This window comes from Ceratotherium simum, chromosome 1 (genome assembly GCF_057802395.1).
Source record: "Ceratotherium simum simum isolate JZ-2026a chromosome 1, ASM5780239v1, whole genome shotgun sequence".
NCBI classification, from domain to species: Eukaryota; Metazoa; Chordata; class Mammalia; order Perissodactyla; family Rhinocerotidae; genus Ceratotherium; species Ceratotherium simum.
In genome coordinates, this window is record NC_141900.1 from 54,671,982 (window position 1) to 54,684,897 (window position 12,916).

Genomic DNA, 12,916 nt, shown 5'->3' on the forward strand with positions numbered 1-12,916 from the left:
TAAGTCTTTCATCGTTGAGTATAATGTTAGCTGTGGTTTTTTCACAGATGGCCTTTATCATGTTGGGGAAGTTTCCTTCTATTCCTACTTTATTGAGTGTTTTTATCATAAAAGGATGTTGAATTTTGTTATGTTTTTTCTGCATCAGTTGATATGATCATGTGGGTTTTTTTCCCCTTAATTCTATTAATGTAATGTATTAAATTGATTTTTCATTTGCCATCATTATCTTCTGGGAATAAATTCACCTGTTCATGGTGTATAATCCTTTTAATATACTGTTGGATTCTGTTTGCTAGTTTTCATTGAGAGTGTTTTCATTATTATTTATAAAGGTTACTGGCCTGCAATTTTCTCTTCTTGTAGTATCTTTTTCTGGCTTTGGTATCAGGGCAATGTTTGCTTCATAGGATGAGTTAGGAAATAGTCCTTCTTAAGTTTTCTGAAACAGTTTGTGAAGGATTGGTGTTAATTCTTCTTCAAATGTTTGGTAGTTTTCACTGGTAAAGCCATCTGATCCTGGTCTTGTCTTTGTTGGAAGGTTTTTGATGAGTGATTCAATCTCCTTACTGGTTATAGGTCTCTTCAGATTTTCTATTTCTTCATGATTCAGTCTTGGTAGGTTGTGTGTTTCTATGAATTTGTCCATTGCATGTATGTTTTTCAATTGTTCATGGTACACTTTTATAATCCTTTTTATCTCTATAAAATTGATAATAGTGTCCCAGGTTTCATTTTAGTAATTTGCGTCTTCTCTCTTTTTTCCTTAGGGAATCTAGCTAAATGTTTGTAAATTTCATGTATCTTTTCAAATAACCAACTTTTGGGGGTTTTTTCCTCTATTTTTCTGTTGTCTATTTCACTTATTTCCACTCTAATATTATTTCCTTCCTTTTGCTAGCTTTGGGATTAATTTGCTCTTTTTCAGCTTCCTAAGGTGTCAAGTTAGGTTATTCATTTGATATCTTTTTTCTTTTTTAATGTATGTGTTTACAACTATAAGTTTTTCCTCTTAGCACTGCTTCTGTTGCATCCCCTAAGTTTTGGTATGTTGGATTTTTTTTTTTCCGAACTGTCTCAAGGTATTCTTAATTTCCTTTGTGATTTCTTCCGTGACTCATTGGTTGTGGGAGGTAAGATTTTATACTTTAGTTGAACTGGTGGAAGATCACAACATTAGACAGTGTTAACTAATGTATATATAATGTAATATCTAGAGCAATACAAAGAGATACACTTAAAACACTATAGGTACATCAAATGTAATTCTAAAAAAAGTTCAAATAATTAGAGTTGCTGAAAAAAGAAGTAAAAAAGAGAGAACAAACTGAAAACAAAAAATAAAATGGCAGACTTAAGCCTTAACATAGCAATAATTACATTAAATGTAAATGGTCTAAATATTCCAATACAAAGACAGAGATTGGCAGAGTGGATTAAAAAATATGACCCAATGTATGCTTTCTTTCGGAAACTCACTTCAAATATAATCATACATGCATATTAAAAGTAAAAGGACAGAAAAAGACACCATACAAACATTAATCAAAGGAAAGCAGTAATGGCTATATAAATATCAGATAAAGTAGACTTCATAGTAAAAAAGAAAAAAATTACCAGAGAGGGACATTATATAATGATATAAGTGTCAGTCCACCAAGAAGACATAGCAATCCTAAATGTGTATGCATCAAACAACAGAGCAGCAAAATATATGATTCAAAACCTGGTAGAACTGAAAAGAAAAATAGACAAATCCACAATTCTAGTTGGAGACCTCACTGCTCCCTTCTCAGCAAGTGGAAGAACAGGTAGATGGGAAATCAGGAAGGATAAAGGAGAACTTCATACCATCAACCAAGAAGATCTAATTAATATTTATAAAACACTCCCTGCAACAACAGCAGAATTCATATTCTTTTCAAGTTCTCATGAAACATGTACCATGATATACCATATCCTAGGCCATAGATCAAACCTCAACAAATTTTAAAGAATTGAAACCATACATTGTGTGTTCTTTGACAATGAAATCAAATTAGAAACCAATAATGGAAGCATAACAGGAAAATCTCTAAACACTTGGGAACTAAAAAGTATGTTGCTAAATATTCCATCAATCAAAGAAGTAGTCTCAAGGGAAATAGAGCTGAGTGAAAATGAAAATATATCAATTTCTTGGAACAGTTAAAGCAGTTCTGAAAGGGAAATTTATACACTAAATGCATACATTAAAAAAAGAGGAAATTGTCAAGTCAATAATCTAAGTTTTCACCCTAAGAACCTAGAAAAAAAAGGAGAGCAAAATAGATACAAAGCAATCAGAAGGAAGGAAAGAATAAAGAGCAGAAATCACTGAAATTGAAAACAAAAATAAGAGAAAAATCAAATGAAACTAAGAGTTAGTTCTTTGAAATGATAAAGCTCTAGCAAGACTACAAAGAAAAAAGAAGAAAAATTACCAATATCAAGAATAAAATGAGCTACTACTACATCCTCTGCAGACATTAAAAGAATAATAGGGAATACCAACAGACAAACAAAAAAACAACCTCCACACATGTAAATTTGACACCTTAGATGAAATAGACCAATTCCTCAAGAAAAACAGAACTACCACAACTCACTCGATATGAAGTAATTTTTTTATTGAGATGTAATTGATGTGTAACTTTGTATTAGTTTTAGATATATAATGTAATGATGTCATATGTGTATATTGCAAAATGATTATCATAGTAAGTTTAGTTAACATCCATCATCACACATAGTTACAAATTTTTTTTCTTGTGATGGGTAAAATAGATAATTTGAATAACACTATAACTTTTAAGTAAGTTGGAATTGTGGTTAAAAACTCCCAAAAAGGAAATGTCCCGGCCCTGATTCTTTCACTGGAGAATTCTGCCAAATATTTAAGAATTAAGAACAGTTCTATACAATCTTGTCCAGAAATACAAGAGGAGGGAACACTTCCCAATTTGTTCTATGAGGCTAGTAGTTGTCACCCTGATAACAAAACCAGGCAAGATAATGCAGAAAAAGGAAAAGTACAAACTATTATCCCTCGTAAATATGGACATAAAATTCCTTAACAAATTATTAGCAAATATAATTCAGCAATATATAAAAAGAACTATACACCACATCCAAGTGGGGTTTATTCTAGGAATTCAAGACTAGTTCAATATTTGAAAATCAGTCTAATCCCCATGTTAACAGATATAAGAAGAAAAACATCATGATTGTGTTAATCGATGCCTTAAAAACATTTGGCTAGGGGTCGGCCCCGTTGCTTAGCGGTTAAGTGCGCGTGCTCCGCTGCTGGTGGCCTGGGTTTGGATCCCGGGCGCGCACTGACGCACCGCTTCTCTGGCCATGCTGAGGCCGCGTCCCACATACAGCAACTAGAAGGATGTGCAACTATGACATACAACCATCTACTGGGGCTTTGGGGGGAAAATAAATAAATAAAACAAAAAAATATTAAAAATAAAATTTGGCTAAATTCAAGAACCATTCATGATAAAAACTCTGAGAGTTTTTATCTCAGAGTGGAACTTCCTCAACTTGATAAAGAGCATCTGCCAAAAGCCTAAAGCATATTATACGTAATGATAAAGGACATTCCTAATTCCCAAATGCACAGCATATATTCAGCTGCCTACTCAACGTCTCCACTTAGATTTCATAGACATCTCAAAATAAACCTGCTAAACTGAACCCCTGCTTTACCACTCCCCAAAACTGCTCTTCCCTGTCTTCTCCAGCTCATTAAATGGCATATATAATGGTCTACTTAGTGCAAAACCTTGAAGTCATCCATGATCTCACTCTCTGTCTCACAACAAACATCAGGTTCTGTCAAATATACTCCGAAAATATATCTAGATCTCATCTCTGACCTGGATTATTACACTTGCCCATAAACTGCTTTCTCAGCTCCTGTCTTGGCTCCATTAGGGTCTGTTCTTAACATAACAGCTTGAGTGCCTTTTAGGAGCTAAGTCAAACCATTACATTTCTGTAGCTAAAACTCTCCGGTAATTTCCCATGTCACTAATTAGTGACCCTTTTGCACTTTTTTTTTTTTTTTTGGCACTTTTGCAGTTTTCAGAATATAGATAAGAGTAATACCAGCATAACATTTATTCTTCAACAAACATTTATTGAGAAACAGCTATGTCCTGGGAACCCCTTTAAATATTGGTAATATAGCTGAAAAAACACACCTGGTCATTACACTCACAGAGCTTAAAATCCAGGGGAGAATACAGGTAGGCAATTACGCAGTGTGCTCAGTGCTGGGGTGTGAAAACTACAGAGTGCTGTGAGAGCATTTGTGAAGGGCCCTTTCCCAGAGGAGGTGAAAAGGAAACTGAGGAAATAACTGCAGGATAAATAGAACTGAAAAATGAATAGAAGTGAAGCAGGTGAAGAGAAAGGGATTGGCAGCGAATTGTATTATGCAGAGAGAAAAAATGGGATAAGGCAGGTGTGACTAGATCCTCGAGTGTGAAAGGAGGAGAGGTGCAGGAATAGTGGGGAGCAGTAAGAAGGGTCCAGAGCACATGTAAGACTTTGAGACTTTATCTTAAATTAAGGATTCCAAATTTAGATTATGAATTGGAGAATTATGAATAGGAGTGACATAATAAGATTTCTATTTTGGAAAGCTTATTTAGGACTGCAGTTGGAGAATGATTTGGAGGGACAAGAATAGAGGCAAAAAAAGTAGTTAGAAAGTGGTGAACAGAAATCCAGGTGAGTGGTAATGGTGATCCAGACCAGGGTGATGCCTGGAGTGATGGCAAATGATGGATGTATTCAAGAGGTGGTTACGGGAAAAGATGGATACCACTTGACCAAGAAAGAAAGGATTCATTGCCGAAATTTCTGTTAGGGTGTATAAAAAGAAGAGCTGCTTTACAGAGAAGATGATGAGTTCAGATTTGTGCAAGATCAGTTTGAATCATCGGTGGGACGTCCTAGGGGAGAGGTGCTGTCGGCAGTTCTGAATTAGATTGAGAAAGAGAGAGAAAAGGGTTTGAGAGAGAGGGGGCGATATCTGGGATGGAGATTAGCATTTTTTCCCCTCCCTCAGGTATTACTTTTTTACTAAGGGTTCAAATAATGTTTGAGGATCTTAAGTTGTATGTTCCTTGTTGCCATACGGAGAAGAGGGACAAGTGAGGCGTGTTACAACTTGTTGGGAAGTTGTGTTACTTTTAAAAGTCAGTGATCCTTGAATAAGAGACTGTCTGGCTCTAATTCAGGAGAACTGGAGACTTCCTCTTGATGCTAAATATAACATTGTGGTATATGGCACACAGTGCTCAGAACTTTGCTGTTACACTCTATTTTCAGGGTGTGTTAAATTCAGCACAGGGTGCATTCCTTCATAGAAACATCGTGGTTGGAGTGTGGGCTCTGGAGTAAGGTTGCCTGTCTTTAAATTCTGGTCCTGCCATTGACCAATGGTGTGACTGTGGGCAAATTAACTTCTCTGAGTTTCTTTTGTCTATAAAATGGAAAAAGTATTACCTACATTATATGTTGTTGTGAGAATAGAATTAATAATAAAGCATTTTAGAACAGAAAACCGAATAAGTGTTAGCTGTCGTTAGTATTCTTACTGTTGTTATTGTTAATAGATGTAGGCTCAGTTTATGGGGGTAGCAAACGACTTCATTATGTTAAGTGTGTGGCATGCAGTTCAGGGGCAGTTCGCCTGGAAAGCCCAAAGTGTTTCTGAATTTCTGGAACTTCACTAAAGACTGTGAATTGCAGTGCTATGCGAACGATAGTTATTCTTGCACTGTTTTATTCTTTCTGATTATAGGAGTGTGTGGTGATGTATTAGGAGGAAACCAGGGGTTGTTAACTGCATATTAATAACACCCTGGGAAAATGTAAGAGTATTCTGTTTCATCTGTATCACTAAGGATACAGACTAATGATTCTTATAGACCTGTGATTTTTGTTCTCACCTGAAGAAATACTGTTTTCTGGTAGGTTTTCTGCTCTATGAAAAACAAAACAAAACTTCCTATTTAAACTTATAGATGTACTAAAGTTGTAATTAGAATGGGTTCTCCTTTCTTTTTTCCTTTCTAAAAAGCCTTGCTTTTTCATTTATAATCAAAATGGATTGGGAGGAAGAGGACAGACTGATGATGGGGTCTGAGGCAGTGGAAAGAACTGTGAAAACCTGGGCTGGCAGTGCTAAATAGTCAATGCTCCTATGAGGCTGCCACTTAAACAGTTAGTCAGCTATAGCTGCCTTGATCTTCCCTGGAATCCTGCTATGAAAAATAAATTCATTCAGGGAGAGGGGGGAAAGGGTGGGAGGTGTTATGCTTATGTGATTACTATTTTCCCTGTTGGATTCTTTCCTGTAAACTAATGTTTTACTTTTAATTTTACAGGAATTTGAAAGTGATTATGTTGTGTTTAAGTCCAAAACTTTGGATTTTGACAGAAGGCTTGGGACAATTCTTTGTGACGGTTTCTTTAACTGCAATGGTTTAGAAGCTGTATTTAAGGTTAGTTCTGAAGAAGGTATCATAAAAATATTTTACTAATGAATAATTTAGACTGTTAGATGAAAGGAGTGAATACATTCCTTTCTGATCCAGGTAAACTATTAACTAGTCACATTCTCTTCATATTCAGCTCACTGAATTATAAACTTTGAATAATGCACTAATGAATAATGAAGTTTACTTTGGACAAGGTCAATTTTAGGACATTTAACTATTGATCTTTTCTTGCATTCATAGTGTTTTATCTCTCATTACCTTTAGAGCAAGTTTAGCATGGCCTCTGTAATATTGATTCAAAATTAAGCCACAGTGAAAGTGAAAATTTCTATTAATTCAAGAATTTCTTTTCTTCACTATTGTTTACATATGTTGGGTTCACCTGCCTACTTTATTACTTTGACTGAAAGAGAGCAATTTATATGCTGTATTTCATCAAGTATAAGACACCACTGATTATCCGACATGTCATTATTTTGTATATTGATAAAAATGCTGCCAAAAAATTATGAATCTATTGATTATATAATGTAGTCCAATTTCAGAGATGTTAAGACATGAAAGCGTGCCATAGAATTGACGAAATACAATTTATAGGTATTAAGAGTTTTATAAAAGAAAAGTATCTTGATAGTCCTCCAAAATGGAAAACTTTCAATGTAGGGAATAGGGGCACCATATGAAACTTGTTTGTCAAAGAAGAGAATTGCAAGTCAAGTATCAATTCAGATGACATCCCGAAAGAAGAACTGAGGCTTCAATATCAGAAGAAACACAGAATCCTGGGCACAATTTGTTGAAAATGGCAATGGAATGGGGCCGGTCCCGTGGTGTAGTGGTTAAGTGCGCGCACTCCGCTGCTGGCGCCCGGGTTGGGATCCTGGGCGTGCACCGATGCACCGCTTGTCAGGCCATGCTGTGGCAGCGTCCTATACAAAGTGGAGGAAGATGGGCATGGATAAAAAGAGGAGAATTAGCATGGATGTTAGCTCAGGGCTGATCTTCCTCACAAAAAAAAAAGAAAATGGCAATGGAAAACAGGATAATAGATACAGACTTTACATGAGATATTTGTTTGATTTTGACCTTCAAATTAATTGGTCAGATGACGGTGAAGCTGCTTGTGTTTTCTGGCCTCAGTCAAGCATTTTAACGTGGAGAATTCATGAGGATCAAATAGTTCTTAGTCTTTTAAGAGCTCTTGGATGAAACTCAGATGCTGGCCGAAATATATAGCCTGTTATTACAAAATAAAACCACCTGTAATCCCATCTCTCAAAAATTATTATATTTAATACTACCATTACTTTTTCTTTGATTAGATGTGCATACATATTTCTCTTTGACAAAAATGACATCATATTCTGATCCTTGTAACCTTTTTTACTTAGCAACGAATCATACATACTTTTCTTGCTTTTATGGCAGAATTCAACAATATTGTTTTTAGTGGCTACATAGTAGTCTGTCATATTCTCTGTTAATGGAACTACTTTCATGCTTTTATAAATAACTGGGAGAAAGAATGTAGAGTGAAATCTCAATTACAAAACCTCCTACCTTTTCTAATTCTCTCTTCTCACAACCATTAATATGGATACTATTTTAGTACACACCAGTTATTTTTTCTGAACAATTTTATCTCTTACCTTATTATCATGTACTTTTTTCTTTAACTTTCCACATATTTGTACCTTGTCTACTGAAAAATATGAGATCCTGCCCTTGTCAGCTCTGTGTGGGCAGGACATCATCTTAAAGTTTTTGTTATATTTCGACCGCCTTCTGCAATAACTTGTATAAAGCAGGCACTTATTAACTGCTTGAGGTTGGGAGGACTGGCTGGTTGTCAGAGTCTGAAATGACCCACTGAGGGTAAACTGCAGGAGGAGTACTGGCAAAAGAAAAGTTACAGGATTGCGTAGTTGGGGAGAAAATGATTTCTACCATAGGTGTAGGATGATGAACTCTGACCATTTGCTGTTGTGTCCCAGGGAATAAATATTTGCAAACCGTTCTCTGAAGAACATGATTCAATGCCTGCTCTTGGCAAAGACATGACCAGGAAGGGCACTAGAACCAAACACTGTTCTACTTTAGTTAGAACTACTTTAGTTAGAACTAGTTCTAACTAAACAAACAATAAATGTGTTTCAACCCCTGTAGTGGTAGCACTCACAAAAAACCAAAATAAAACAAAATACTAATAGATGGTTTTCTAAAGTTTACAGTGTCTCTATGTAAAGGTAGACTGAAATGTATAAGATAAAAAAAGTGTCTAGAAAAGTCTTCAAATAGTATAGTTGAAAACTATAAAATTTGTGAAGTGTATATGGTTCAGGTGGCAACATATTAAAAAAACTTTGAAAGAGACAAACCTAGGAAAAATATAAATATGTACTACTTTGAACAGTGGTGACAGCATTATGAAAAGCCATATTACATAATGAAACTGAGAAATAGAAGGAAATTAAGGTAAACCTTACAGATCTCAAATGGGATATTTAGGAGAGAAGCAGATAGTGGGAATCAATCTTTAATCTTTTGAGGTTGATATGAAGGACACTGTCTATATTCTTCCTAAAATATCTCTTAGTTCCAGTATCACAAGGAATCAAGAGGTTCAAATGACCTTTATTTTCATCCTGGAGGGTAATTTTTATACATCTGTGATGTTGAAAAATTATGATAATGTATACTGTCCCAAAGGTTAAGACTTTTCTCACTACTACTTTCTGGCTTTCCACCCTCCCCCAAAAAACATTTTCTCTATGTCTTTCCTCTTTTACACTTGAAGTTAAGTCCCACTAAGCATATTGGGTAGGCAAAGAAAAATGTAGCTAGGAAGTTTCTGGTATTGTTTTAGTTGTGGTCGATGAAAGAGAATGTTGTGGAATAAATGTGTTTCTCTACTGTTGTTGAAGTACACTTCTTTGTTCAATCTATGAGACAATGTTTACTTTTAAATTTTAACATGAAGTCCAAACTCAACAAAATGACAGTTGTGAGAAGAAAGTTAATAATTTACATTTTGCTAGGTAGCAGCTAACCAAGCAGATTTTAAAGTATTTAGCAGTTTCTACAGTAGTTATAATTGGTATTACCAGAGAAAAAGCCAGAATGTGTTTGTCTAAATTGGCTTCTAAGAGATGGTTAGATTTATATTTTAGTTAGTATGATTTTTTCATCATGTTAATTTTTTTCAGTGAATGTGGTTTATGGAAATGTTTACAAAATGTTTACAATGAAGCTGTTTTTTAAAGGAAACAAATTTTGGGGAACACCCATTACTTCCCTAAGAGAAAGAACAAAGCTTTCTTTTGGCGCATTGCTAACAAGGCACAAACCTTGGTGTATGGTTTTCTGACATCTTGATTGTAATTAGTTATTTTGAGGAGGTATCTTCTTTTATTTCAGAGAAAATATCTGTATAACAGGCCTAATAACTAACATTTTATGAAGCCCATACAAAGTAAGCAAATGACAAAATAATTGTAAATGGCACCTTGGCAGATAAGAGGCTGCACAGGGAAGCACAGACCCGGGTGCCAGACTGCTGAGTGCCAAATGCCAGCTCTGCCACTAGCTGTGTGAATTTGGGCAACTTCCTCCCTCCCCATAACTCAGTTTCCTTATCTGGAGCATGTGATAACAGCATTTTTAAGGCCCCTTAAAATATAGTGCCTGGCACATAGCACTATATGAACACTGGTTATATTAAAAAATTTTTTTTGTGTGTGAGGAGGATTGTCCCTGAGCTAACATCTGTGCCAATATTCCTGCATTTTGTATATGGGACGCCACCACAGCATGGCTTGATGAGTGGTGTATAAGTCGGCACCCGGGATCTGAACCTGCAAATCTTGGGTCGCCGAAGTGGAGTGCATGAACTTAACCACTACGCCACCAGGCCAGCCCCTAAAATATGTATTTTAATTAAATTACTTTGCTTGTAAGGAAAACCATCTCATGCTAGCACACAGAAGAATCCACGTGGGGCTGGAAACAAGACAGGAAGCTAATGGGAGTACAAGGTTAGGCTCACCAGCTAGCTAAGCTTTGTGGAACCTGGTGGTGAAGGTTAGTTTGGATCCAGGGGGCTCCATGGACTGAGCAAGAGAAGTTTGAGGACCTTCCCTCTTCTGCTTGCTGGTAATGTGATCCTCTTTCAGTCCACCTGTCTGCTTTTTTCTATCTCCCTACTCATTGGCCTCCTCTGCTTGCTAGTAGTTTCTGTTCACTCACAATTTTGGTGGCGTAGGTTCAGCCTGCCATAGCCTGATTCTCTTTCTGAGAAAGAATCTAATTAGCTCAAGGCATTGGTTTGAGCCAGGACGTTCACGTCGAAGGAACTGTCTGCCTGTGGATGGTTATCCGTGGAATAGGTCACCACTGCTACCCCAGGCTGCTGTGTTGGAGGTGGCTGGGTCATGTGTTCCGGAACAGGGTGGCCATGAGTGGGACAGTCACTGTGACTGATGCATCTAGTATAATTATTAATGCTGTGACTTAGAGGTCCTTGATGTGCATAGGGATACTCTTGTATCTAACGAATACATGTGTAGGAGGGAAGGACAAATAACAAGTACACAAACCTTGCTCCTGTTCTTATATCTGCAGAGTATCTTCTAAAATGTTTCCCAGCACCCAACAAGCAGAAGTAGTGTTAGATGTGATCAGGATTGCTGACAGAGAGTGGTTCGTTTCTGACGCCTCTCCTTTTCTGCTGAGGAAGGGAAATTACTTTACATTTAGAATTTGCTTTACTGGATGTATGGAAATTCTAGGGAGATGCAAAAATATGTTTAAGATTTGGAGACGTTGCAGGATACTTGTAGGGTTCTAGATTTTTGCTCTATCTCTAGTCGAGTAAGAGTTTCATGGGGGAAATAGTTGGCTGAATATTTGTATTAAAAACCCATGGTTCTTAACCTTTTTTTCACTTTGATTTTTATAGCTTTTGACCATATTTGGGAATTTTCTAGAGAAACCAGTTGTCATGGAAATTTTCAGCCCTCATTACAGCACGCTAGTGCACATGTTAAATGCAGAGTTGGATATGTGTAAGCAATTGTATAATGAACACCTGAAACAGGTAAGTGGGGGATCAAGTTGAGCACATCCACAGTGTCATTTTTGTGGGTAAGGCTATCAAGTAGAGCTATATTTAATGATATCTAAAGATTAGATATAGGCACTAAAATTTTTACGCTTTCATTTAGTTTTCTTTATGGAGATGAAGAACCTGCCTTAGGACCATAACTCTTCTACTAATCAAGTTACTCAGCACATACGTTTCATATATTTGTACTGTAAAAGTGCTGAAGTGAACAATTGCTTACCAAGTTGGAATGCACTCTGAATAAATGTGGTCTTTCTTTGTCTTCACCAAAATATCAATTTGCAGATTGAACACGGAAATGTAGTTCTTAACAAGAATATGCCATTTACCTCAGGAAATATCAAATGGGCTAAAGAGGTCCTTGAACGACTTCAAATGTTCTGGTCAAACTTTGCATCTCTCCAGTATCTGTGAGTATTTAGGCTTCTTTCATGATAACATTGTCCTAGTGATAGAGGCGATTTTTATATAGGGCAGTGAACTGTTCATTTTAGCGTTTAAAGAGTCATTGCCTTACTCAATTCTTTCCATTGGCTGGGCTCATTGAGAAGGATTCATCCCATGGTTTTGGAATATGTTTAAGAGGACTTTTATAACTTCATGTATTTCTGTGTTTTCAGGTCCTTATCTTTTTTCTTTTCACTTTTTCATGTCACCCACAGTATGTTTGTAGTTTTTGAGTTATTTTTCCTTTCTCCAATAATAGCTCTCCTTTTATTTTGCAGGTACTGTGTTTTCTTCTATTCTCTTTGTAGGAATTGGTAACTCATTGCTATTGGCACTTAGAAAAATCTTTGGAGTTCCATTCATTTTATAACTATATCTTTTAAGGAAAAGACAATTCATCAACATTATTTGACCTTGATTTCTTCTCTTCCTGATTTTTTATAGTGTATTTTATTATATTTTCTATTGTGTATTATATTATTGTAAAGTAGTTATGCTGAAATCTATCTAATATAAAGAAAAGTAGAAAAACCATATTCCTACAGATTCTTGGAAAGTCCTGATGATGCCTTAGTTTATCAGAAGTATGTTGAAATGACAACTTTGCTAGACCAATTTGAAAATCGTATCTATAATGAATGGAAAAGTAATGTGGATGAAATCTGTGAATTCAATTTGAATCAACCCTTGGTTAAATTCAGTGCCATAAATGGTCTTCTCAGTGTCAACTTTGACCCAAAGGTAGGGGTTTGATGTTTTTAAGTTGTTTTATAGATGCCATATTTATTATAAGTATATTCCTGAT

General features: G+C 35.9%; 1 protein-coding gene across 1 annotated transcript in view; it reads left to right on the forward strand.

Annotated features, from left to right (window-relative positions):
- The window catches only part of DNAH11 (dynein axonemal heavy chain 11), a 313,801-nt gene that overhangs the window by 39,148 nt on the left and 261,737 nt on the right, over positions 1-12,916 (forward strand). Inside the window, exons 9-12 of the mRNA XM_087428734.1 lie at positions 6,429-6,545; positions 11,500-11,637; positions 11,950-12,074; positions 12,657-12,852. Of these exons, the coding sequence (XP_087284860.1) occupies positions 6,429-6,545; positions 11,500-11,637; positions 11,950-12,074; positions 12,657-12,852 (576 nt within the window). The remainder of the gene's footprint in view (positions 1-6,428; positions 6,546-11,499; positions 11,638-11,949; positions 12,075-12,656; positions 12,853-12,916) is intronic.